This window comes from Antennarius striatus, chromosome 23 (assembly GCF_040054535.1).
Source record: "Antennarius striatus isolate MH-2024 chromosome 23, ASM4005453v1, whole genome shotgun sequence".
Classification (NCBI taxonomy): Eukaryota; Metazoa; Chordata; class Actinopteri; order Lophiiformes; family Antennariidae; genus Antennarius; species Antennarius striatus.
Genome location: NC_090798.1, coordinates 90,001 through 117,562, shown reverse-complemented (window position 1 = coordinate 117,562; position 27,562 = coordinate 90,001). Strand labels below are relative to the sequence as shown.

The 27,562-nt window shown below is 47.9% G+C and overlaps 1 protein-coding gene across 4 annotated transcripts in view; it reads right to left on the bottom strand.

Annotated features, from left to right (window-relative positions):
- Positions 1 to 4,513: 4,513 nt before the first annotated feature.
- Positions 4,514 to 27,562, bottom strand: part of LOC137590893 (protein Dok-7-like) — a 24,803-nt gene continuing 1,754 nt past the window's right edge. Inside the window, exons 3-11 of one of the 4 annotated variants that reach the window (XM_068308732.1) lie at positions 27,417 to 27,562; positions 26,543 to 26,743; positions 20,720 to 20,839; positions 14,992 to 15,087; positions 13,798 to 14,546; positions 11,377 to 11,425; positions 10,123 to 10,674; positions 9,415 to 9,588; positions 4,515 to 6,238 (exon numbers count right to left, since the gene is read on the bottom strand). The exon at positions 27,417 to 27,562 is cut by the window's right edge and continues 85 nt beyond it. In XM_068308732.1, the coding sequence (XP_068164833.1) occupies positions 6,102 to 6,238; positions 9,415 to 9,588; positions 10,123 to 10,674; positions 11,377 to 11,425; positions 13,798 to 14,546; positions 14,992 to 15,087; positions 20,720 to 20,839; positions 26,543 to 26,743; positions 27,417 to 27,562 (2,224 nt within the window). In that variant the 3' untranslated portion in view covers positions 4,515 to 6,101. Of the gene's footprint in view, positions 6,239 to 9,414; positions 9,589 to 10,122; positions 10,675 to 11,376; positions 11,426 to 13,797; positions 14,547 to 14,991; positions 15,088 to 20,719; positions 20,840 to 26,542; positions 26,744 to 27,416 lie in introns of all 4 variants that reach the window. The other 3 variants (XM_068308733.1, XM_068308734.1, XM_068308735.1) reach the window with 3 other exon arrangements.

The window sequence follows — 27,562 nt, the reverse complement described above, 5'->3', positions numbered from 1 at the left end:
GACTTCAATAATCCTCAGCCTGAAACCAGAGAACAATCACGTTCCTCGTCCTGACTTATCTTTACGTTTACCTCCAGGACTCCTCTGAGACAAGGGTGTGGGTTAAAGGGAGGTCAAAGGTCACTCTGAGACAAGATGCTTCATGCATGCGGTAATTGGTTGAATTCAATAATTACCTAATTCTGATGTAGAATGTTTTTCCATGTCATCGTTTCAGACATGACCCAAAATCTGACCTCAAGCAGTATTTAATGTTTATTAGCATAAAGAGTTTATTGTTGGAATAAAAAGATCTTCCATTGATATTTCATTATCGAATCATCATGTTGAGAAATTGTGATATTTTTCTTCCAGGACATAAATATTCAGTTTTGGCTCCAGTGGTGAATAAGGGGGCAGGAACGTGTTTGTTTCTCTACCGACTTTAACGGTCCTGTCTATTTACTGGTGCTTTAAAGCTTTGCATTCATTCACTTTCACACATTTATTCCATCTGGAACAGGAAAATCTTCTTGAAGTGAATCAATCTGATAAAAACTGAACACAGACAGCAAAGACCAACCAAACAGAAGCGTTTCATTCGCTGCTCGGAAAAACACTTTCTGCCTTGAAGCTCCTGATTGGTTGAATTTGGAGGGTTTATGGGGGGGGGGGTCCTGTTGACGTGGGACCCCCCCGGGTCAACCAACAGTTCGTCTGAAGAGTGTCCTGAAAAGTTTCACTTGAGATTAAAACCTGTTTACCGGCTGGGCTTTGGAGCCTTATTGAACCTAAGACGCGTCGTTCCTGTCAGAGCATAAATTATGGGATGTTTAAAGCTGTGACCCGTTAGCGAAGCGCTGCGAGTGCTACAACTATTTGATCGGTCATGTGTTTTTTTAATTTAGTTAAAACATTTGGAAAAAAAATGAAACTATTGAAATGAAACTTCACTCTGCTGTTTGGAATAGAATAAAGTTTGGAATAAAAGAATCTAATAATAATAATAATAGAAATAATAATGATAATAATAATAATAATAATAATAATAATAATAATAACAATAACAATAACAATAACAATAACAATAACAATAACAATAACAATAACAATAACACTAATAATAATAACAATAATAATAACAATAATACAATAATAAGCCAATCACTGAAGTCTATATGTTCAGGAGGAAGAGACGCTGATGAGCTACGCTAGTGATGAGCTATGCTAACAATGAGCGATGCTATCGATGAGCTACACTAACAATGAGCTATGCTAATGATTTCACTGACTGGATTATTCCTGTAGTTATTCCTATTGTTTTGGCTCAGTAACCAATCACAGACGAGCGTCACACAGTCAGACCCAAGTGTTTGTTTGGCTGGACATTCGTTGTCGCTTACCGCTAACAGAGACAGAACTGTTCCCATGTGGCGCGTTATGCAACCCGAGACTGATGGGAGTCGCGTTGGTCCGAGGTGTCGCAGACAAGGACGTCAGGAACGACTTCACACTGAAAACACAGCAGCTGTTGGTGTTTGAAACAATCAGTGTGTGTTTCCTTCAGGAGTTTGGATCAGCAGCGTGACGCCATCACCGTTCCTCCTGAAGCTGTGAGAGAATCATAACCAGGAGATGGTTAGCCTCAAAAAGGGTTTAGAGGGGTAGCCTCGAACAGGGTTTAGAGGGTTAGCCTCGAACAGGGTTTAGAGGGGTAGCCTCGAACAGGGTTTAGAGGGGTAGCCTTAAACAGGGTATAGAGGGGTAGCCTCGAACAGGGTTTAGAGGGGTAGCCTCGAACAGGGTTTAGAGGGGTAGCCTTAAACAGGGTATAGAGGGTTAGCCTCGAACAGGGTTTAGAGGGTTAGCCTCGAACAGGGTTTAGAGAGTTAGCCTCGAACAGGGTTTAGAGGGGTAGCCTCGAACAGGGTTTAGAGGGGTAGCCTCGAACAGGGTATAGAGGGGTAGCCTTGAACAGGGTTCAGACGCGTAGCCTCGAACAGGGTTCAGAGGGGTAGCCTTGAACAGGGTTCAGACCCGTGGCCTCGAACAGGGTTTAGAGGGGTAGCCTTGAACCGGGTTCAGACGCGTAGCCTTGAGTGCTGCAGCAGATTAGAACAGAAGAACAGAGATGGACTCTGGCTGGAGAAACGTTTTTAAGCAGCTTTGTATCAGGTCAAACACAGAAGAAAATCATCGCGCTGCCTGGAAGCACTGCTCTGTGTGTGTGTGTGTGTGTGTGTGTGTGTGTGTGTGTGTGTGTGTGTGTGTGTGTTTATATGTGTGTGTGTGTGTGTGTGTGTGTATATGTGTGTATATGTGTGTGTGTGTGTGTGTGTGTGTGTGTGTGTGTGTGTGTGTGTGTGTGTGTGTGTGTGTGTATATGTGTGTGTGTGTGTGTGTGTGTGTGTGTGTGTGTGTGTGTGTGTGTGTGTGTGTATGCTGAGATGAGGTTCATCACTTCATTCAGTTATCGACTCAAACTGACAGAAACAGAAAAGCGTCTCTGAAACTTCAGCTCTCATCAGGTTGTGTTAATGAACACATTTAGGCCTGACCTACGGTTTAGTGAGGAGACTGGAGTCTAATCAAACTAAAACATAATTATCACTGATAATACATTATCAATGACAATAGATTATCAGTGATAATAGATTATCAGTGATAATAGATTATCAGTGATTTTAGATTATCAGTGATAATAGATTATCAGTGATAATAGATTATCAGTGATAATAGATTATCAGTGATAATAGATTATCAGTGATATTAGATTATCAGTGATAATAGATTATCAGTGATAATAGATTATCAGTGATAATAGATTATCAGTGAGAAAGGAACACAAATAGAGCATCAAAGCAGGAAATCAGCTGCAAGATGTAAAACATGAAGCATTCCGTCCCAAAGAACCTTGGCTGCAGCTGATTTGGTTGTTTGGTAGCACTGCTAAACCCTGAGGTGCCGGCCGTTTAACACCAAGCACCGCGGACTAGAACCCATCATCTGAACATTTAGAGGCCGTGAGGTTGTGGATTCAAACACCAGCAGGCCGTCGCTGTGGACTCGTCACTGATGAGCCACGAGGATACGTCCTATTGGTTCTGATCACAGCTGAGACGAATAGTCCATCAGCACTGTGGGGAAATCACCTGCATAATGCAGGTAACAGGTGTGAGAGAACAGGCTCCAGGCCACCTTCAGCTGCTACTCAGTAACCGACTTCATGACAAATGACACCGTTGTATCCGTCAGTCTGTATTTATGCAGCATTTTTCATGTGAAAAAAGCGACACAAAGGACTGTTCACAACAAAAATCCATTTCTCTTCAAGGATCTGAAAAAATTAAGGGCAAAAATTTATGAAAATACTGGAAGGCAGTGAAAATGAAAATAAATGAATGATAATAATAATAACAACAACAACAACAACAACAACAACAATAATAATAATAATAAAAGACTGAAAAAAAACTGAAGATGAGAATAAAAACTAATTAGTACAAACACAAGACATGATAGAAGTATAAACTTTCTAAATGCTAATTTTGCAAATCAAGCTAGAAGTCAGATTAAAAACTTTATTGCTGTTCTGAATCTGTTTCCATCCACGATCAAAGAATCAGTAAACATCACCTGAAGACGGTGAGTCGTGTCCGTTTAATGCCCCTCCAGCTCCCCCTCCTGGGGTAATTACCCCCTCAGAGAAACACTGTTCACACCAAGGCTTTAATGCCCCTCCAGCTCCCCCTCCTGGGGTAATTACCCCCTCAGAGAAACACTGTTCACACCAAGGCTTTAATGCCCCTCCAGCTCCCCCTCCTGGGGTAATTACCCCCTCAGAGAAACACTGTTCACACCAAGGCTTTAATGCCCCTCCAGCTCCCCCTCCTGGGGTAATCACCCCCTCCAGCTTCCTGCTGGAGGCGTGAAGGATGTGGTTCAGACGAGCCACGAGGACTGAAGCCTCAGAATTAGAGATCTGAACAAACATTTGTTGTTCTTGAGTTCCAGCCTGAAAACACTCGTCAGGTTCCTGCATCATTTATGAAATATAAACTTCATTTTTATAAAGTCGTCCAGAAGCTGCGGTGAGGGAAGCGATGAGGAATGCATGAATGTGCATGAATGATTAAACACATCGAGCTGCTGGAGTTTATTTCCAGACAAGTATGTACAAATTTTACAGGAAGGCTGTAAGTTTAATTTGTTGGCACTAATTATTTATTCAGGAGGTGTAATTTTCTTAGAGACGAAGGGAAGGAGGTTTCAGATGATGAACCGGTGCAGGAAGCCGACGGCCTCAGGTTTTTATGGTTCTTTGTACCAAACGTACGGAGCTCTTTTTCAGTTACATACGGTACGGATAGGCTAGAAACGCTATTGCTACATGCTAATTCTCATTTTAGTTTGGACATTTGAGTTGACTCAGATCTCCAGTACGTCAGTCTTCTCAGCGTTTTGATGGGATGTCTGGAGCAGTGAGTCCACAGGAACATTTCAGATGATCGTCTACTGCAGCAGGATTAACGCTGGTGGTGGTGGCTGATGACTCTGCTGAGACTGATGGAATGATTCAATAGAGGAATCTGATGAAGACTGAAGCATGGAACACACGGACACACAGACGGCCAATAGGGCGACGGTGAAGGTGTGCTGCCCTGTGATTGGATGGACAGGACCACAATGAGAGTCACAGCAGAGGGTTGGACTCATTATGGCCGTGTGATATTTTAGTTTTGCTTTAATTAATCTGCAAAAATGTCAACAGTTGTATTTTTCTGTCATTATGGGATGCCATGCTGCTATGTACACATCAATGAGGAAAAAAATAACTTGTTTTAACAAATGGCTGCAATATAACAAAGAGTAAAACATGTAAGGGTTCTGAATACTTTCTGTACATAATGTAACTGAAGCTGGTCTCTGAGACCATTTCTGAAAAGCAGCACAAATAAATTATGTTTTCAAAGTGTGTAATTTAAAAACAAACACGTGATTAGTGCAAAATACTTAGCTTAGCTTAGTGTCAAAAGAAAATAGACATCAGTTCTCAGGAAGCTTTATGTAATATTACAGCAAACTGGTTTACAAGTGACCCTGGGGGGTCGGGGGGGTCTCACATGTGATCTACAAGAAACCAAAGACACTCAAAAGTCCTGCTTCATGGAATTAATAATGTAGGAGAAATTACATGACAGGAAACAGCCCTCAGGAAGGAGACACTGTCCTTCAACTCCTCCAGTAAATCACACCAGTACGTACACACGTGTTCACGTGTGTGTTAACACACACACACACACACACAACACACACACACACACACACACACACACACACACACACACACACACACACACACACACACACACACACACACACACACACACACACACAGTTAATAAAAATTAAAAAGACATTTACCCACTGAAGTTGATAAAAAGCTGAGTGCCAGAGAGTCCTTTCTGAGATACGTTCATTTCAGAATGAAAATTGATTTTAATGCATTAATTCCTCTGAATCAAACTCATTCTGATCCATTCATTACCGTCAGCAGAGCCGTTTAAACCCCACTAAATGAGGTGGTTGTTGGTTCTGCAAGACTACAGACGTGACCCCGTGTGGATCTGGACACGCTGACGTGTCACCATGGAGGAACAAAGGTGTGAGAAGCTCTCCTGCTGACCTCAGGGAGAACCCAGCAGCTCTGAAGGCTTCAGTCTGGGGTTCAGCAGGACTGAAACATCTTCATCCCAGTCGGCCCAAAGCCGGGCTGATATGATCACATTTAATGAGACGTCCACCAGAAGAACCAGATTGAACCGCTGCCCCTCCATCCTTTGACAAACCCCCCAGGAGAACCCATCATCACATGGTTCTGAATCTGGAGGAACGTCAGTCTGGAGACACTGGACCAAACACCTTCTAACCACCCTGATGAAGCAGAGCCACGATCACGTGACCAGATGAAGCAGATCCACGATCACACGACCAGATCCGCACCAAAAGTCACGACAGTCGGATGAAGAAGAAAACCACCCTCAGAATCCGGTTTGTGGCTGAAGTTTCTTTTAGGGGGACCTGATGAAGATGATGATGATGATATGAAGAGCTGACGGAGGTCACCGTGGTGTCCCTCTGCGTCTCAGCTCTAGGGTGTGCAGACCCTCCTGCCGCCCCAGGGCGTGTTGTGTCCCCACCTTGTGGGCCGTCTCTGTAGCGGCGATGTCGATCTGTGCGTACCTGGAGGAAGTCCTTCCTGTGGAAACACAGAAGAAGTAGCTGAAAGTTTAGCGCTGCGCTCGTCTGGCAGGAACGGGTTAGCTTTAGCGAGGTGCCGCTACAGGCTTAGCTTAGCATTACGGTAACAGCTGTCAGAAGCTAATCCACTGGTTTTCAGTACAGTAATAATAAGAGTTAATAATAATAACAAGTAATATATTACAGTAATAATAAGAGTTAATAATAATAAGTAATAATTATATTACAGTAATAATAAGTTGTTTGTATCTCAGTTAGCCTCACCCTGGTTAGCCAGCTTCCAGGGCTAGCTGGTTAGCATTTCAACTTTGACAAGATGTCACTATAATTGTTTTCTAACATTCTGATGGTTGTATTTTTTTTACCATTAGCATGTACAGAGAACTGGTTCAGGATGGGTTAAATGCTTGTTTGTGAAGTTATTTTCTGGACGTTTTCATGTTTATGTAGTTCCTGTTAATTCATGCTAGCAGGCTAATTCCGTTAGCATCTGACTGAAGCACACATTTGTGTTTCACCACAGACACAAACAGCATCTTCTTTTAATTCTCATGACAGTTGTGAAAAAGTGCAAATAAGCTGAAAAGTTAAAATATTTCCTTTTGAACTGAAATCCTCGTAATGATCAGAAGCTTCGGAATCATTTGTGACGTAAAAGTCGCTATTTTTAGTTCAGATGTGAATATTTGCTGAGTCTCTGCGACAGCAAACAGAATTCTTTTCAGTGATGGATCGCCAGACTTCAAGTCATCTTCTGGAGCTCCAGGAAATTCATGAAGGCCATTCTCACAATTTGCTGACAGTCTTTGGAAAAAATATAAATTTTCAGGAGACAGCCCCCCCCCATGAGATAAAGGTTTTTTCAGTGACAGCAGAGCAGCGCTGCCTCCATCTGTTCACCTCATCTCTTTAGAAAAGTAAATTTAAATAAGGATCAAACATGTGAACAAACATAAGTTCAGCGTGAGTCCGTCTGTGATTGTTAATGTATGCAGACGAGCTTTTCCTCACAATGCAGATTATGCAAATGAGCCGTTGATATTCCCCTCATGCGCCGTCTTGCATATGCATGTCACCATTGCTGACGCGATCTAGTGCCCCCCCCGTGCAAATCAAACATGCAACACGTCGCGGTTTGATTGCAAACTGCACACAGTTATGTCACCGCCACCTCCTGGACTCAGGTTGGGTCTCCATCTCAGGAAGAGGAGGAAATCACCCGGGCCCCTGACTCCATCCGGGCACCCAACTCCCTGTCTATTATTTACCCACATGCTAATCATTAGCTTTAGCGCCTCAGCCAATCGTCTCATTTCAGTTGGAACAGTCGATGTTCCTCCAGAGGAAGCTGGAGTCACCTCAGGTCAAAACGTTTCACATCATCATCATCACCATCATCATCATCATCATCATCATCATCATCATCATCACCATCATCATCATCATCACCATCACCATCATCACCATCATCATCATCACCATCATCACCATCATCATCACCATCATCATCATCATCATTATCACCATCATCACCATCATCATCACCATCATCATTATCACCATCATCACCATCATCAGTATCAGACACCACGTCTGATACTGTGGTCGCTGCATCGGTGCTCCACAGGGGACTGTCTTGTCCCCAATCCTCTTCTCCCTGTACACGGTGGACTTCTGCTACAACTCAGAACTGTGTCACAGCCAGAAGTTCTCAGATGACACGGCTATCATGGGATGCATCAGGGACAAGGAGGAGGAGGAGTATAGATGCCTGGTGAAGGACTTTGTTGACTGGTGTCACAGCAACAGCCTGCAGCTCAACACCTCCAGAACTAAAGAGCTGCTCATTGACTTCAGGAGGGACAGACCCCAACCTAGACCAGTTCTGATAGGAACAGAGGAGGTGGAGGTTGTGCAGACCTATAAATATCTTGGGCTGTGGCTGGACAACAAGCTGGACTGGACCAGCAACACGAGGCAGCTGGACCAGAAAGCACAGAGCAGGATGTACTTTCTGAGGAGGCTGAGGGCATTCAACATCTGCAGGAAGCTCCTGTGGATGTTCTACCAGTCTGAGGTCGCCAGCGTCCTGTCCTTCGCTGTGGTGTGGTGGGGGGGGGAGCGTGACCAAGGTGGATCTCTCCAGGATGGAGAAGCTGATCAGGAGGACCAGCTCTGTGGTCGGGATGAAGCTGGACCCTCTGGCAACGGTGGCAGAGAAGAGAACCTTAGACAAACTGCTGGACATCATGGACAATGTCAGCCACCCTCTGCACACCGTTACCAACAGCCAGAGAAGCCTGAGCAGCCAGAGGCTGAACCCCCCCAACATGCAGGACCAACAGACTGAAGAACTCCTACATCCCCCGAACCATTAACCTGCTGAACTCCTCCCTGGGGGAGATGAAGAAGAAGAGAGTCCACACGAGAGCTGAGGGACGACACAGACAATACAGCAAAAACAATACAGACACTACAGACATTCACTATAGCCGTACGTAACCAGGCCTGTTTATTTTTTATTTCTATGCCTATTTATGATTTTCTATTTATATATTCTCGATGGGTTATTTATTAATCTTTCTATTTGGTGTTGTACTACTTTCTATGTGCTGGTGCTTTCTGTGTGCTTTCTGTGTTTTTTGTGTACTTACTGTACTGTGTGTGATGGAGAAATTAATTTCCCTGACGGAACCTCCTTAAGGGATGAATAAAGTTATACACTACTCTATCATCACCATCATCACCATCATCATCACCATCATCATCATCATCATCATCACCATCATCATCATCACCATCATCACCATCATCATCATCATCATCATCATCATCATCACCATCATCACCATCATCATCATCACCATCACCATCATCATCATCACCATCATCATCACCATCATCATCATCATCATCATCACCATCATCATCATCATCATCACCATCATCATCATCATCATCACCATCATCATCATCATCATCATCATCATCATCATCATCATCATCATCATCATCAACATCATCACCATCATCATCATCATCATCACCATCATCATCACCATCATCATCATCACCATCATCATCATCACCATCATCATCACCATCATCATCATCATCATCATCACCATCATCATCACCATCATCATCATCATCACCAAGTCGCTGCTTCCTTACTGGGAGGCAGGAGGTGTGTGGGGGCCCCTCGGGCCCCGGGGCCCGGGTCCTGCAGCTCCAATTCTAGGTAGTGGAGCTGCTTCTTGGAGGTGGGGCTGACTGGAATATTCACGTAGGTCACACCTTCACCGCGGGGCCGTTCCAGGGGCGGGGCCTCCGGGGGGAACACGAACACTGCAGGGGACAAAGGGTTAATCGGTCCAACGCCTATTTTTAATCTGTCAAATTCCCAAAAAGCAGCAGTAATTTATCCGCTAACAAGACGCCCGACAGATTATCCTGATGCCAGATAAATAAACTGTCTTTATTTTTATATATAAACCTGTTTGAATGAGTTAATCTATACTTTTATATATTTATAAAAATATAGATTAACTCATTCAAACAGGTTTATATATAAACCTGTTTGAATGAGTTAATCTATATTTTTATAGATAGATAGATAGATAGATAGATAGATAGATAGATAGATAGATAGATAGATAGATAGATAGATAGATAGATAGATAGATAAGTAGGAACCAGACGAGGAACCAGAGGAAGAACCAGAGGAACAAAAGGCGAAACCAGATGAGGAACCAGAAGAGGAACCAGAGGAGGAACCAGAGGACAAACCAAAAGAAGAACCAGAGGAGGAACCAGAGGAACCAAAGGAGGAACCAGATGAGGAACCAGAGGAGGAACCAGAGGACCTTGGAGGCCTCTTACCTCCAGGAGTCTCCATCTGAGTCTTCATCTCCACGCTCTGCCATCCTTCACCACCACCCTCACAGACCTCATGGGGTTGTTGGACCCTCCCTTGTAAAGGGGAGCTGTTCCTGCTTGGGTTTGCTCCAGCAGGTCCAACCCGTCCAGCAGGATGGCAGCGTTTCCCCTCACACCTGGAGCAGTTTTCATAAATAGAGGCTCTCCTCTCCATGGATGGAGCTCCAGGTCCAGCTGGTGCCACTGGGGGCTCCTTCAGGGTGGGGCCCATGGACTCATAGACAGTCAGCCGGTCCTCTGACTGTCTGCCTGACCACCTGTCTGACCACCTGTCTGACCACCTGTCTGACCACCTGTCTGACTGTCTGCCTGACCACCTGTCTGATGGTCTGTCAGACTGTCTGTCCGTGCTGGGACCTGTCAGGTCGGCCATCAGTCGGGTTAACGTCTCTTTTCCGTTTATCGCTGGCGGCGAATCCTCGCTCGCCCTCGCTGCTGGGCTCTCTGGGCTTCTGACATTGGGTCGGCATGGCAACGCGTCAACTTTAAATCCTGCTGGATTGGAAACACGCTGCTTTGGATTGGAAACACGCTGCTTTGGATTGGAAACACGCTGCTTTGGATTGGAAACACGCTGCTTTGGATTGGAAACACGCTGCTCTGGATTGAAAACACGCTGCTCTGGATTAAAAACACGCTGCTCTGGATTGGAAACACGCTGCTCTGGATTAAAAACACGCTGCTTTGGATTGGAAACACGCTGCTTTGGATTGGAAAAACGCTGCTCTGGATTAAAAAAACGCTGCTCTGGATTGGAAACACGCTGCTTTGGATTGGAAACACGCTGCTCTGGATTAAAAAAACGCTGCTCTGGATTGGAAACACGCTGCTCTGGATTAAAAACACGCTGCTCTGCATTAAAAACACGCTGCTCTGGATTAAAAACAGGCTGCTTTGGATTGGAAACACGCTGTTTTGGATTGGAAGCACGCTGCTCTGGATTAAAAACACGCTGCTCTGGATTAAAAACACGCTGCTCTGGATTGGAAAAACGCTGCTCTGGATTGGAAACACGCTGCTCTGGATTAAAAACACACTGCTCTGGATTAAAAACACGCTGCTCTGGATTAAAAACATGCCGTTCTGGATTGAAAGCACGCCGCTCTGGAGGAGCTAAAGCTAACACTACAGCAAGCTTCAGACATCATGCAGGACAGGATGCAGCGTTCATGCAGGCGTCCAGCAGGTGAGTCTTACCTGGAAAGGCAGGTGCAGCTGAACCACTTGAAGGCATGCATGGCGTCCCCTGGGGGGGGGGGGGAGGACATAAAACATTACACTAATCACACAAACTGGTTCCAGGCTGCAAGCCGATTGGTCGCCAGCAAATGTCATGAACCCAACGCCATGATTTAGGTCGTTTTCCCACAACAAATGACGAGGGGGGGAGAACTGAGAATATATTTACTGTATATTACAAAGAAACATAGAGGCTAATCTCGAAAGGCAGTCAGGAGATAATCCCTGCCAGCGGTTTCTACTCCAGTGAAACACTCCATCATCATCTGGGCTGACCCTGGGTCTACTGCAGGTTTATGATCACCTCTGTAATAACAGATGAACTAACAAATCACCACTGAAGCATCCCTTTAGAATCCTCTCATACAGGTTTGTTTTAAAGCTTCTTTCTGAGCCGATGGATTGTTCACGCGTGGAGCATGTTGCTCACAGCGCGGGTGAGAGATTCCTCCCACACGACTCCTGTCTGAGCAGCTTTGGACACAAACTCAAGTTATTTCAGTTCATCGTCTGAAGAGAAACAAAAAGAACGTTCTCCTCAGGTGGCCGTTTGCCTCCACCTAAATGCACCGCCAGCAGGTGGAGCTACATGTCAAAGGAATTAAAACCATGTCCGGTCCAGAGCAGAACATCAGAGGCTGTTACTGGGGTTCATGTTTAAATTCTGCAGCTTTCTGCTGAAATTCATCAAGAAATGAAGAATAAATCTGAAAAGTCAAAATTTTCAAATACAAAATAAGTCAAATAATTGAATTCATGATGCAATCATATTTAACAGGACATCTGTTGGCTGCACATAACAGCTTATTTATTATTTCATTTATAAATGATTTTAAGGCCTAAAGCAAGTCAGAAAATAATCATCAGATTGAACAATGAAAAAAGCAATTCCAAGTCAAATCACCATGGCAACATATCTGTACATACTGTGAGGGTTTTCCTGGAGGAGTTACATCTCTGAATTGTTCTTCTTGGATAGAAACATGTATAGAATATGTTCTTATATATGACTATATAATAATATGTTATTATATATGACTATATAATAATATGTTACTATATATGACTACCCGTGTACATTCCATGATGAACAATAATATCAGACTTCATACCAAGCATACGAAAACAAATGTATTGGTATTGTAAACCAATAAAACCCAACGTAGTCAAACATCAACGTGGTGACGTAACGACTTTGTGTGGCCAATCACAGGTGGCGCTGGGCTGGCATTGTGAAGCCGTAGATGAATGCTAGCAGGCTAACTGGAGAAACAAAGATAACTAACAGTGAGATTGAGAAAGGAGCTAACGCTAAAGGAAAAGGCTCCTGTCAAAAGAGCAGGTGTTAAAGAAATGTTAGAGAAAGGATTGTTCTGTTAGTGACTACATGAACACAACTGTATGGAGTTACTAACCCTAACACAACTGTATGGAGTTACTAACCCTAACCCAACTGTATGGAGTTACCAACCCTAACACAACTGTATGGAGTTACTAACCCTAACCCAACTGTATGGAGTTACTAACCCTAACCTAACTGTATGGAGTTACTAACCCTAACACAACTGTATGGAGTTACTAACCCTAACCCAACTGTATGGAGTTACTAACCCTAACCTAAGTGTATGGAGTTACTAACCCTAACACAACTGTATGGAGTTACTAACCCTAACACAACTGTATGGAGTTACTAACCCTAACCCAACTGTATGGAGTTACTAACTCTAACCTAAGTGTATGGAGTTACTAACCCTAACCTAAGTGTATGGAGTTACTAACTCTAACCTAAGTGTATGGAGTTACTAACCCTAACCTAAGTGTATGGAGTTACTAACCCTAACCTAAGTGTATGGAGTTACTAACTCTAACCTAAGTGTATGGAGTTACTAACCCTAACCTAAGTGTATGGAGTTACTAACCCTAACCTAAGTGTATGGAGTTACTAACCCTAACCTAAGTGTATGGAGTTACTAACTCTAACCTAAGTGTATGGAGTTACTAACCCTAACCTAAGTGTATGGAGTTACTAACTCTAACCTAAGTGTATGGAGTTACTAACCCTAACCTAAGTGTATGGAGTTACTAACTCTAACCTAAGTGTATGGAGTTACTAACCCTAACCTAAGTGTATGGAGTTACTAACCCTAACCTAAGTGTATGGAGTTACTAACCCTAACCTAACTGTATGGAGTTACTAACCCTAACACAACTGTATGGAGTTACTAACCCTAACCTAAGTGTATGGAGTTACTAACCCTAACACAACTGTATGGAGTTACTAACCCTAACCTAACTGTATGGAGTTACTAACCCTAACCCAACCCAGGAGGTTCTGGAGGTTCTTTTGTGGGACACGAACATGACGTGTTCAGATCTCACCTTGAAGCCGCCGCACATGGGGCAGATGGTCACGACAGTCCTCCAGGGGGGGCTGGGGGCGTGGCAGTGGTCTGACTGGCCACTGGGGGGCGTCACCTGGGTGTTCTCCTCTGGTGGGGGTTCACTCTTTGCCTGTCTGTCGGAGTCTGGGTTACTCTCAGAGGCAGCGCCGCCGGGGGGATCCTCCTTTGCCAAGGTGGGGGCGTTTTCAGTCGGGGTGGGGGCTTGATGGTCTGCGGCGCCCCGCCCCCTGGCCTGCAGCAGACCCCTGGGGGAGTCGTAGATGTACCTCAGCGGGGTGGGGACCTGGTACTTGTGTCCCAGGCCTGCACAAGTACAAGGGCTGAGGTCCTGAGCCGGGTGAGGGGGCGAGCTGAGAACAGACACAAAGTCCTCCCCAGGAGTGATGTCCAGGCTGCCGGTGTAGGAGGAGAAGCTCCCGGTGCAGGAGGCGTGGCTGCCGGTGGCGATGCCGCTGTCGGACGAGCCCTGGCGTCCGACCTCCTGGAGCTGCCGCGCCGCTTTGGAGGGGGGCCAGTTCCCGCCCCCCTGGCTGACGGACAGCTTCTCCGCGCTCTGCAGCGCCGCTTTGGCCCCCCCCTGGACGCTGTGTTGAGGCGGGCTGGGTGCCGGCTCGGTCCATGCGGCCAAGCGGCTGCTGACGCTGCAATCTGATTGGCTGGTGTCCGACGTGTCGGAAGAACCGGATACGCTGTGGTCGTCCCCCTCCACAGAGGGGCAGAACGATGCTGGGGAGGGACAGCAGGAATAACACCAATCAGCTGTTTGACATCAATGAAGCAGTGTGACATCATCAGAGTGACACCCGCCCGACCAATCAGAACGCTCCGTCACGCATGTCAGAGGTCAAACTCATTCATAAAATAAAGAACGATTGAAGTCTGTGATTCACACCTGAGGACTGATTCACACTGATTCACACCTGAGGACTGATTCACACCTGAGGACTGATTCACACCTGAGGATTGATTCACACCTGAGGACTGATTCACACCTGAGGATTGATTCACACCTGAGGACTGATTCACACCTGAGGACTGATTCACACCTGAGGACTGATTCACACCTGAGGACTGATTCACACCTGAGGATTGATTCACACCTGAGGACTGATTCACACCTGAGGACTGATTCACACCTGAGGACTGATCCAGGTGTGAACCTGATGTCTACCTGAGCTCCTCTGGGACAACAAGCTGAGACGTTTCTGTAGATCCTCGGTCTCCTGGTTCAGCCTCTCCTCCCAGTCAGAGCCCCCGCAGCTGGGATCTATGATATCACACAGGAAGTAATGACATCACACAGGACCCAATGACATCACACAGGAAGTAATGACATCACACAGGAAGTAATGAGTAATTAGTCAAGGTCAGTGAGGGTCACTGCTGTCACCAACACAGAGGGGGGGACTGTAAAGGAGGGGGGGTGGACAGTGAAGGGGGGGCAGTGAAGGGGGGTGGACACTGAAGGGGGTGGACAGTGGAGGGGGGGGCACTGAAGGGGGTGGACACTGATGGGGGTGGACAGTGGAGGGGCGGGCAGTGAAGGGGGGTGGACTGTGGAGGGGGTGTGTTTTGCCCCAGTGGGTAATAACGGACGCTTTGCTCGGTGCTTTATAACTATCTGATGGGTAAGCGGGGGCTGGGGGGTCATGCAGGGGGACGTCGCAGTGCTGCGGGGTATTAATAGCGCTAACACGTGGCGCCGCTGGTGGCTAAAGCCCCCAGTGGCGTTCTAGGGTATCACGTTCTGAGGACGTCCAAGGTCAGCAGGGACACGGGGCCAAACAGGAGGAGCCTTCAGATACCTCCCCCCATCAGACACCCCCATCAGATACCCACTATCAGATACCCCCCATCACATACCCCCCCATCAGACACTCCCCATCAGGTACCCCTGCCCGTGAAAGAACCCCTAATAGCCCAGACGTTTCTGCTGAGGCGGATCAACCCCTCCCTCCCTGTGGAATGGATCCGATCACATGGGGGGGTTCATGCTGCGTCCAAAGAACTGATTCACTACACGCTCCTGTCACCTGTGTCTCTGCTAGCAGTGCTAAGCTAGTCCATAACGCCCAATGTGACTACCTCTAAGCCCCCTCCCCCACCCCCCCACCCCCCCGCGGGGGCCCAGGAGGCTGATCGATCAGAGAAGGAATCAAGCGTCAGGCGTGAACGGAAACATTTTTATCTGCGTTAAAGAATCACGACGGAAACGTTTTAGTTCTATGAAGAACCAACAAACCAGAGACCCCCCAGTTACCCCGAGTCTCCTAAAATACCCCCATCAGGTGCCCCCTGGGGCTTTAACGGACACCAGACGCTCCTGGGGCTTTAACGGACACCAGGTGCCTCCTGGGGCTTTAACGGACACCAGGTGCCCCCTGGGGCTTTAACGGACACCAGACGCTCCTGGGGCCTTAACGGACACCAGGTGCCCCTGGGGCTTTAACGGACACCAGGTGCCCCTGGGGCTTTAACGGACACCAGACGCTCCTGGGGCCTTAACGGACACCAGGTGCCCCTGGGGCTTTAACGGACACCAGGTGCCTCCTGGGGCTTTAACTGACACCAGGTGACCCTGGGGCCTTAACGGACACCAGGTGCCCCTGGGGCTTTAACGGACACCAAGTTCCCCTGGGGCTTTAACGGACGCCAGGTGCCCCTGGGGCTTTAACTGACACCAGGTGCCCCTGGGGCTTTAACGTACACCAGGTGCCTCCTGGGGCTTTAACGGACACCAGGTGACCCTGGGGCTTTAACTGACATCAGGTGCCCCTGAGGCTCTAACGGACACCAGGTGCCTCCTGGGGCTTTAACGGACACCAGGTGCCCCTGGGGCTTTAACGGACACCAGGTGCCTCCTGGGGCTTTAACGGACACCAGATGCTCCTGGGGCTTTAACGGACACCAGGTGCCCCTGGGGCTTTAACGGACACCAGACGCTCCTGGGGCTTTAACGGACACCAGGTGCCCCTGGGGCTTTAACGGACACCAGGTGCCCCTGGGGCTTTAACGGACACCAGGTGCCTCCTGGGGCTTTAACGGACACCAGATGCTCCTGGGGCTTTAACGGACACCAGGTGCCCCTGGGGCTTTAATGGACACCAGGTGCCTCCTGGGGCTTTAACGGACACCAGGTGACCCTGGGGGTTTAACGGACACCAGGTGCCCCTGGGGCTTTAACGGACACCAGACGCTCCTGGGGCTTTAACGGACACCAGGTGACCCTGGGGGTTTAACGGACACCAGGTGCCTCCTGGGGCTTTAACGGACGCCAGGTGCCCCTGGGGCTTTAACTGACACCAGGTGCCCCTGGGGCTTTAACGGACACCAGGTGCCTCCTGGGGCTTTAACGGACACCAGGTGATCCTGGGGCTTTAATGGACACCAGGTGCCCCTGGGGCTTTAATGGACACCAGACGCTCCTGGGGCTTTAACGGACACCGGGTGCCCCTGGGGCTTTAACGGACACCGGGTGCCCCTGGGGCTTTAACAGAGGCAGTGGGATGAGTGGTCGGAGACCTTCAGAATACGACATGAGTCCATCAGAGACGTTCAGCAGACGCTCCTGGGGCTTTAATGGACACCAGGTGCCCCTGGGGCTTTAACGGACACCAGGTGCCCCTGGGGCTTTAACGGACACCAGGTGCCTCCTGGGGCTTTAACGGACACCAGATGCTCCTGGGGCTTTAACGGACACCAGGTGCCCCTGGGGCTTTAACGGACACCAGGTGCCTCCTGGGGCTTTAACGGACACCAGGTGACCCTGGGGGTTTAACGGACACCAGGTGCCCCTGGGGCTTTAACGGACGCCAGGTGCCCCTGGGGCTTTAACTGACACCAGGTGCCCCTGGGGCTTTAACGGACACCAGGTGCCTCCTGGGGCTTTAACGGACACCAGGTGATCCTGGGGCTTTAATGGACACCAGGTGCCCCTGGGGCTTTAACGGACACCAGGTGCCCCTGGGGCTTTAACGGACACCAGGTGCCTCCTGGGGCTTTAACGGACACCAGATGCTCCTGGGGCTTTAACGGACACCAGGTGCCCCTGGGGCTTTAATGGACACCAGGTGCCTCCTGGGGCTTTAACGGACACCAGGTGACCCTGGGGGTTTAACGGACACCAGGTGCCCCTGGGGCTTTAACGGACGCCAGGTGCCCCTGGGGCTTTAACTGACACCAGGTGCCCCTGGGGCTTTAACGGACACCAGGTGCCTCCTGGGGCTTTAACGGACACCAGGTGATCCTGGGGCTTTAATGGACACCAGGTGCCCCTGGGGCTTTAATGGACACCAGACGCTCCTGGGGCTTTAACGGACACCGGGTGCCCCTGGGGCTTTAACGGACACCGGGTGCCCCTGGGGCTTTAACGGACACCGGGTGCCCCTGGGGCTTTAACAGAGGCAGTGGGATGAGTGGTCGGAGACCTTCAGAATACGACATGAGTCCATCAGAGACGTTCAGCAGAGAAGAGGAAGACCAGTCTGACATGAGGGGGGGCAGGTCTGAAATGAAAGGGGGAGGGGGTGAGGGGTTGAAGGAGGGGGGCGGGTCTGAGCTGAAAAGGGGAGGGGCAGCGCTGGAATCCTGGGGATGAGGTTACAGACGTGCCTGGAGAGATCAGGAGGCTCACACACACACACACACACACACACACACACACACACACACACACACACACACACACACACACACACACACACACACACACACACACACACACACACACACAATAATAGGAGGATGAGCTCAACCTGCTATTGGGGGGTGAAAACAAGAATATCAGCCCTCCCACCACAGCTGTTTCCTGTTGCACAATCACTGAAAAAAGGTTTAAAAATAACGTATAAATTAATAAATTAGGTGTTAAAATGGGCAAAAGGACAGATTCTAACAGCTCCAGTGACATCACACCTGGGTTCAGTGACATCACACCTGGGTTCAGTGACATCACACCTGGATTCAAATGTCTTCATTCATTCTTGGAATCCATTCACATCTGTTCACACAGGCAGGACTGATTGGCTGTCATGCTAACAGCTGATTGGCTGTTATGTTAACAGCGGTTAGCTGTCACGATAATAATAATAATAATAATAATAATAATAATAATAATTCAACTATATTGATCCCCAGAGGGGAAATTCTCTTCACACTCTTTAGTTCATGCATTTCTTGTTAGTTTTCAGCACATCACACAGTGTTGTGAACAAGGCCCCTGAACACAGCTCACTGGGGGCCTGTCATCATGGGGGCCTGTCATCATGCAGTTAGTCCAGGGGAGGAAGAGTGACGGGTCGCACTCGGAGGTCGCGCCCCAATAAGCAGCTTGTGGTGGGGATGGCGCCTTGCTCAAGGGCGCCTCGGCAGTGGCTGGGAGGTGAGCTGACACCTCCCACTGTCAGCTCACACTCCAGGGGATGTCGTGGCGGGAGGGGGAATCGATCCACCGATGGACGGGAGATCCGTCTTCAAGACATCTGCTCTACCGCTGAGACACTGCCGCCCCGACGTTTAGCTATTAGCTGTCATGCTAATAGCGGTTAGATCTCACTGATGTTCAGGTGACCCAACGGTTTCTAGGACGACTGATGCACTCATGGGGGGTTCAAGAGGATTATCCAATCACATTAAATACAGCTGCCATTACAATTCAGAGGTACAGGAGGAGGGGCATGGGGGGCTTTTAAGTATTCGTATGAGGAATTGGGTTTCTTTTTAAAATAAGCATCTTCAGGGCTCAACCCTCTTCTTTAGCTACTGACCTGCTGACACTGGCTACTGACCTGATACCACTGGCTACTGGCCAGGTGACACTGTCTATTGACCTGGTAACACTAGCTACCTACACTGTGACACTGGCTACTGACCTGCTGACACATGCTACTGTCCTGCTGACACCAAATACTGGCCAGGTAACACTGGCTACTGAGGTAGTAACACTGGCTACCTACCTGGTAACACTGGCTACCTACCTGGTAACACTGGCTACCTACCTAGTGACACTAACTACTGGTCAGGTGACACTGGCTACCTACCTGGTGACACTGGCTACTGACCTGGTGACACTGGCTACCGACCTGTTAACACTGGCTACTGATCTGCTAACACTGGCTACTTACCTGGTAACACTGGCTACCTACCTGGTGACACTGGCTACTGACCTGGTAACACTGGCTAGTGACCTGCTGACACTGGCTACTGACCTGGTAACACTGGCTACCTACCTGGTGACACTGGCTAGTGACCTGCTGACACTGGCTACTGACCTAGTGACACTGGCTACTGACCTGATAACACTGGCTACCTACCTGGTGACACTAACTACTGGGCAGGTGACACTGGCTACTGTCCTGGTGACACTGGCTACCTACCTGGTGACACTGGCTACTGACCTGGTGACACTGTCTACTGACCTGGTAACACTGGCTACTTACCTGGCAATACTGGCTACCTACCTGGTGACACTGGCTACTGTCCTGCTGACATCAACTACTGGCCAGGTGACACTGGCTACCTACCTGGTAACACTGGCTACCTAACTAGTGACACCAACTACTGACCTGGTGACACTGGCTACCTACCTGTTGACACTGGCTACTGATCTGGTGACATCAACTACTGGTCAGGTGACACTGTCTACTGACCTGGTAACACTGGCTACCTACCTGGTAACACTGGCTACCTACCTAGTGACACTAACTACTGGTCAGGTGACACTGGCTAACTACCTGGTGACACTGGCTACTGACCTGGTAACACTGACTACAGAGCTGCTAACACTGGCTACTGACCTGGTAACACTGGCTACTTACCTGGTAACACTAGCTCCTGACCTGGTAACACTGGCTACTAAGCTGCTAACACTGGCTACTGACCTGGTGACACTGGCTACTGACCTGGTAACACAGGCTGCAGTCCCCACGGGCCCCTGGAGGGTGTGACGCCTCTGACCACGCAGTCAAACAGAAAGCTGATCTGCTCGCTCTCGGCCGACGCCAGCAGGAAGACGCCGGCCCCTGGAGGAAACACATCCATGAGTCGTTGTGCTGAAACATCCAGAATACGACTCGATGAGTCGTCATGGAAACAATTAATGATCCACTACCTGACTGTTTTAGTCTGTAGACAAGTTTGTTTCCCATAAAATACTTTCCGTTTTCGAAGTACGACGCAGGTCGACCTCCTCTTTGTTTCTCGAGGCACGTCCTCACATCAGTCTAAAGCGTCGTCAGAGGACATGTGACCACGTAAAGGTCAGGAGGTCGCGCCCCACAGCGGTCTCCTGACCCCCCTTAACAATACAATGGCTGCTCCTCACAAGGGTCAACTAAAAACGGCTCATTATGCCACCCTTTCCCTGAGACCCCCCATGTCAGAGGAAGATCTCTACAACAATCCTAACACCTTCCTGGCTGTGAGAAGGGTCAAAGGTCAGCAGCAAAGCGTGCTCCAATGGCAGCGCTGGAAGAAAGAACAGATCTACGATGTGCTCTGGGCCCCCCTGCTGTGGGTCTGACTCAGAAGCATCTCGTCTCCCCCAGCATAGACAAAGGGAGTTTTACTCCCTTTCTGAGGACGACTCGTTCAGCAGCGCTTTGGACAGCAGGTGACGAACAGCAGGAGCAACGAAAGCTAAAGTACAAAAGAAATCCACACAGAAAGCAAAATAAAGAACAGGTGGTAGGACTTGTTGGGTCCATGACCCGATAAAGATGGTATATTATCATTACGACCTGATAAAGATGGTATATTATCATTACTACCTGATAGATATGGTATATTTTCATTACGGCCTGATAAAGATGGTATATTATCATTACGAACTGATAAATATGGTATATTATCATTACGACCAGATAAAGATTGTATATTATCATTACTACCTGATATGGTATATTATCATTACGGCCTGATAAAGATGGTATATTATCATTACGACCAGATAAAGATGGTATATTAGCATTACTACCTGATGAAGATGGTATATTATCATTACGACTGGATAAAGATGTTATATTATCATTACGACCAGATAAAGATGGTATATTAGAATTATGACCAGATAAAGATGGTATATTATCATTACGACTTGATAAAAATGGTATATTATCATTACGAACTGATAAATATGGTATATTATCATTACGACCTGATAAAGATGGTATATTATCATGGGGACCTTGCTGGCCTTCCTTCTGAAGAGAGATGTTAAAATAGCATCTACACTAAGTAAAAGAAGTTCTTAAACTGCTGCATGTGGGAGGTGTGAATTGGACTGAATCTCCACCGGGACTCGAGGACGACCTTTTTATTGGCGCTGAGGAAGAAGAGTGTCCAACGGGAGAACAATGGCAGGACGGTTTCTGCACCACTGAAACAAATTAATGTCAAGGTTCATATATATTCATATATATACTGTATACTGTATATTCATTTATATATTCATGTTTTAATTCTTAGCTCAGTTAAACGCACAAGTTTTCCCTCAGCGATATTAGCTGGTGATGAATTATCCTGACTGTCATTAAAAACAACAAAGCAAATAATTAAAATAATGACGTTACATGATCAAAAATCTATCAATACTTCCTTTTTCTTAGTCGTGTTTGTCCAACATTTACTCCACTGCTAATCTCCAATTCCTGAGATAAATATTTGTCTCTTTAGCCACTAAACGCTTCACCGTGACGCCCGGCGACTCACTAACTTTGTCCGCCTGCAGGTTGTGAGCAGAGAGGATGGAACACGGAGGTTATCAAATTAAATTAAAAATGTTTGTCAGGGAATCTGTTGAAGTTATGAGTCTGAAGAAAAAGACAATGGATCAGTGCTACGAATCAGCGCAGCTTTTAAATCTTGTCATTGAAGACGATTAATGATTAAATCTGTAAACGTTCAGTTTCAGTTTCCCAGGACAGAATGCTGAGCGCTTCACTCTTCCTGCCGCCCCATGGTAAAACATACGTGAGTGGAATAAAAGGAAGACAGTGACTTAAATGCAATCTGGGGGGAAAATGGAAGGTCTGTGATCTCCTTTTTTTCTCGACCTGAGGACGAGACGGACGGACGGACGCTGATGACATAAGTCATCACTGCTGCCAACGCATGTCGCCGTGCAGAAAGTGCTTAACTACACGCCAACGCTATTCTGTCCTGTAACGCCTTTTCTTTGGTTGTGAAGTCCTGGCAGGACTAAAAATCACACATAGGGGCGGCTTTAAGTCACGGCTGTTCTATTAAGTATTAACGAAAAGGTCTCACAGAAATTTATCGCATAAATTGAATATAAGTCCCTTATTTTCAATATCTAGCAAAGAAAATTGAAGCATGAAAATCTCTTCTTAGCCTTCGCTGATCTTGTCTTCATCGCTTACCTGATTCATTTTACCCTGTGGAATTATGTATTTAGTGACATATATTAATTATATATTTACAGTATATTTCCAGAGACATGTGCAGCAAAGCTTCAGTAAGTTGTTGAAATGTTAATCAGGGTCATCAGCCACCACCACCAGCGTCTGAACTCCACGGGGATGGAGGATGGAGATCCGGCTGCTGCTCAGGGCAGATGTTCCCAATCTCATTCTCCATAAGGACCAGATTCTTCCTCCAAACAGCGGTGTCTCCTGATTGGACATCCAGCTCTGACTGCGATCCATGGAGCGGGACACTGGACAGGCCGTTACGCCGCTGCTCCACTTCTCCTGGCGCGGAGTAACTGAGCCCAGAGATTAAGTGTCACAGGAATGCGTGGGCTTCAACACGCATCAGACACACAGGCGTGTTTGCACACATCTCCTGTTTTCACTCTGTAAACGGCCACAGATGTCCGACTGCGAGGAATGCCAGAGTCACTGCAGAAGACGTGACGGAGCTGAATGACTGGTGAGAGTCGTGCTTCCACACTCGTCCTCATGCCTCCATGTCCCCCAGGTGTTACACACTAGACCCGGTTTGTAGAACAGAACCACTGGGCCTAACCCTAACCCAGGTTTACTTTGTAGAACAGAACCGTGGGGCTGTGCTGAAAGCTCTCCTATAGTAGAGAATAATAAACATCTAGAAGCATTTTCATTGGGCTTCCAGACGCCGTCCTTCTGTACAGCCCTGCCAGCAGCATTAGCATTATTAGCATTCGTCATTATGATGACTAGAGATGATTAGAGATGTAGAGATGATTAGCCAGAGATGATTAGCCAGCCTGTCATTACGCCAGTCAATACGCCCGTCAATACGCCCGTCACTACGTCCGTCATTACGCCGGTCAATACTCCCGTCATTACGCCCGTCAATAAACCCGTCATTACGCCCTTCAATACTCCCGTCAATACTCCTGTCATTACGCCCGTCAATACTCCCGTCATTACGCCCGTCAATACTCCCGTCAATACTCCCGTCATTACGCCCGTCAATACTCCCGTCAATACTCCCGTCATTACGCCCATCAATACTCCCGTCATTACGCCTGTCAATACTCCCGTCATTACGCCCGTCAATACTCCCGTCAATACTCCCGTCATTACGCCCATCAATAATACCGTCAATACGGCCGTCAATACACCGGTCCATACTCCCGTCATTACGCCCGTCAATAAACCTGTCATTACGCCCGTCAATACTCCCGTCATTACGTCCGTCAATACTCCTGTCATTACGCCCGTCAATACTCCAGTCAATACTCCCGTCATTACGCCCGTCAATACTCCCGTCATTACGCCTGTCAATACGCCCGTCATTAGGCCAATGACCGGGCACCTTCTTAACTATCATTATTATTATCATTATTAAACAGCATCCACCAGGGTGGAGAAGAAGCAACACCAACAAGTTAGGTTTACGACCATCACAAACCCTAACCCTGACCCCTAATTCTAATCCCTAATGTTGACCCGAACCCCAACCTTAATCCTAACCCTAATTCTGACCCTAACTCCAACCTCTAATCCTAACCCAAATCCTAATACTTAAACCCTAAACCCCTAACCTTAATCCTAATCCTGACCCCTAACCCCTAATCCTAATCCCGACTGCATTGGAGTCTCTTTTCAGGCGCTGGTGAACAGAAGCTAACCTGTGAATCATCCCGAGTCACAGCTGGTGGTGATCTGCTGTGAATCATGGGTAGTTTGTGTGTGTTTGACAGTCAGGCTGTGATTTAATGAGCCATCGGTTTGTAACGACGCAAATCGTTTAGTCAAGAGTCATTATTTGTCATGAGACGATAAAGATTTTATCGCAGATGATTAAATTTGTTTCCTCACAACATTTCTGATTGGTGCTATCTGACATGCATTTTTATTGGCTCTTTAATCTTGCTGTGATTTATTTTTCTGTCCCCATGGTGACGTACATATTTTGTTTTCTCTGTATCTTCAGACTAAATTCAACAAATAAATCACTCTCCATTCTCCTTTTTATGGCTCCATTGGCCGAAGAACGAGTGTGGCTCAACGCGACACACGCAATCAAGGAGACACACACGTAGTGAACGCGACAACCGTGCAGTGACCGCGACACACGCAGTGACCGCGACACACACGCAGTTAAGCAACACACATGCAGTGAAAGCGACACGCACGCAGTGAATGCGGCACACACGCAGTGAAAATGACACACACGCAGTGAATGTGACACACACGCAGTGAACGCGACACACACGCAGTGAACGCTACACACGCAGTGAACGCTACACACGCAGTGAATGCGACACATAAGCAGTGAACGTGTCACACGCGACACACACGCAGTTAGCGTGACACACATGCAGTGAACGCAACACACGCAGTGAATGCGAAACACATGCAGTGAATGTGACACACACAGTGAACGACAGACACATGCAGTGAAGGTGACACACACGCAGTGAATGCGACACATAAGCAGTGAACGTGTCACACGCGACACACACGCAGTTAGCGTGACACACACGCAGTGAACGTGACACACACGCAGTGAATGCGAAACACATGCAGTGAATGTGACACACACAGTGAACGACAGACACATGCAGTGAAGGTGACACACACGCAGTGAAAGCGACACACACAACGTGAACGCGACACACGCAGTGAACGCGACACACACGTAGTAAACGTGACACGCAGTGAAGGCAACACACACGCAGTGAACGTGACACACACGCAGTGAATGTGACCCATGCGCAGTGAATGTGACACACATGCAGTGAACGTGACACACACGCAGTGAATGCGACAGACACACAATGAATGCGACACACACGTACTAAAAAATGTGAAACGTAGTGACGGTGATACACACGCAGTGAACGTGACACACGCGCAGTGAGCGTGACACACACGCAGTGAAAGCGATGCACGCAGTGAATGTGTCACCCGCGACACACACGCAGTGAACGTCACACACACGCAGTGAAGGTGACATGCAGTGACCGCGAAATACAGTGAACGTGACACACACGCAATGAACGACACACACATGCAGTGAAGTGACACACATGCAGTGAACACGACACACGCGACAAACACGCAGTGAACGCAACACACACACAGTGAACGCGACACACACGCAGTGAACGCGATACACACGCAGTTGAGGCAACACACATGCAGTGACCACGACACACATGCAGTGAACGCGACACACACGCAGTGAAGGGGACAAACATGTAGTGAACGCGACACACACACAGTGAACCTGACACACACTCAGTGAACCCAACACACACACAGTGGACTCACAGTATCCACATCGGGTTCCTCCCTCGAACACGAACCCATAGGGAACGGGTCCGTATCTGCGGAGATCGGGGAGGTTCCAGTGGCCGATGACGACCGGGGGGACGCCCCGGACGAGAGACAGCAGGCAGTTACACAGATGAAGAGTCGCCGGTCCGCTTTCCAACCTGGTCCCTGGTAAGATTCCAACACAGAACCTGTGAACTAGGAAAACACAATTAACAATTACTAACTTAACAGGTCCACGTGTTCAGGGGTCTGGTTGTTTGTGGATGTGACCTCAAAACCCTTCTGACGTCAATATGAAGGCAGAGCAAACAGCCATTCAGCTCGGCTTAGCTTAAAGCATGGAAATGGAAGAAAACAGCAAAGCGGGACGCGGCCCAAACGACTTAGGAGGTCACTGCTCACTGCCAAGTACGCTACTCAGTGAGATATAGTGAGAAGGAGCACTATTAGGCTAATGAAGCCACGTTTAAGTTCACTCCCAGACAGCTTTACAGTGATGGATGCAGCTGAAGGCAATGCTGAACTGGAATCCATCGACATGAAGGAGGAGACGCTGAAGCTGCTGTGGGTGGACCCTCATGGGGTCAGCTAACTGACCCTAACCCTAACCTATGGGGTCAGTTACCAACCCTAACCCATGGGGTCAGCTAGCAACCCTATCCCTAACCCTAACCCATGGGGTCAGCTAGCTGACCCTAACCCTAATCCTAACCCTTCACCTAACCCTTAACCCTAACCTAACCCTTAAACCTAACCCCTCAACCTAACCCTAACCCTCACTGTGACTGACAGTAGATCAAATGGGGTATTATTCTGTAAAGCTTCAGAGGCACGAGCCGGAGGACAACACGGGGGGGGGGGGCTTCACCTTCTCCCAGGCTGTAGCGCAGACGGGCGTCCCACGCCTGCAGCGCCTCCAGGCTGTCCAGCCCCAGGAGGGCTGTTTGCCCCAGGCAGAGGATGGAGAGGGTAAATGGAACACCGTCGTAGAACTGCCCCGTCTCCAGACCGCAG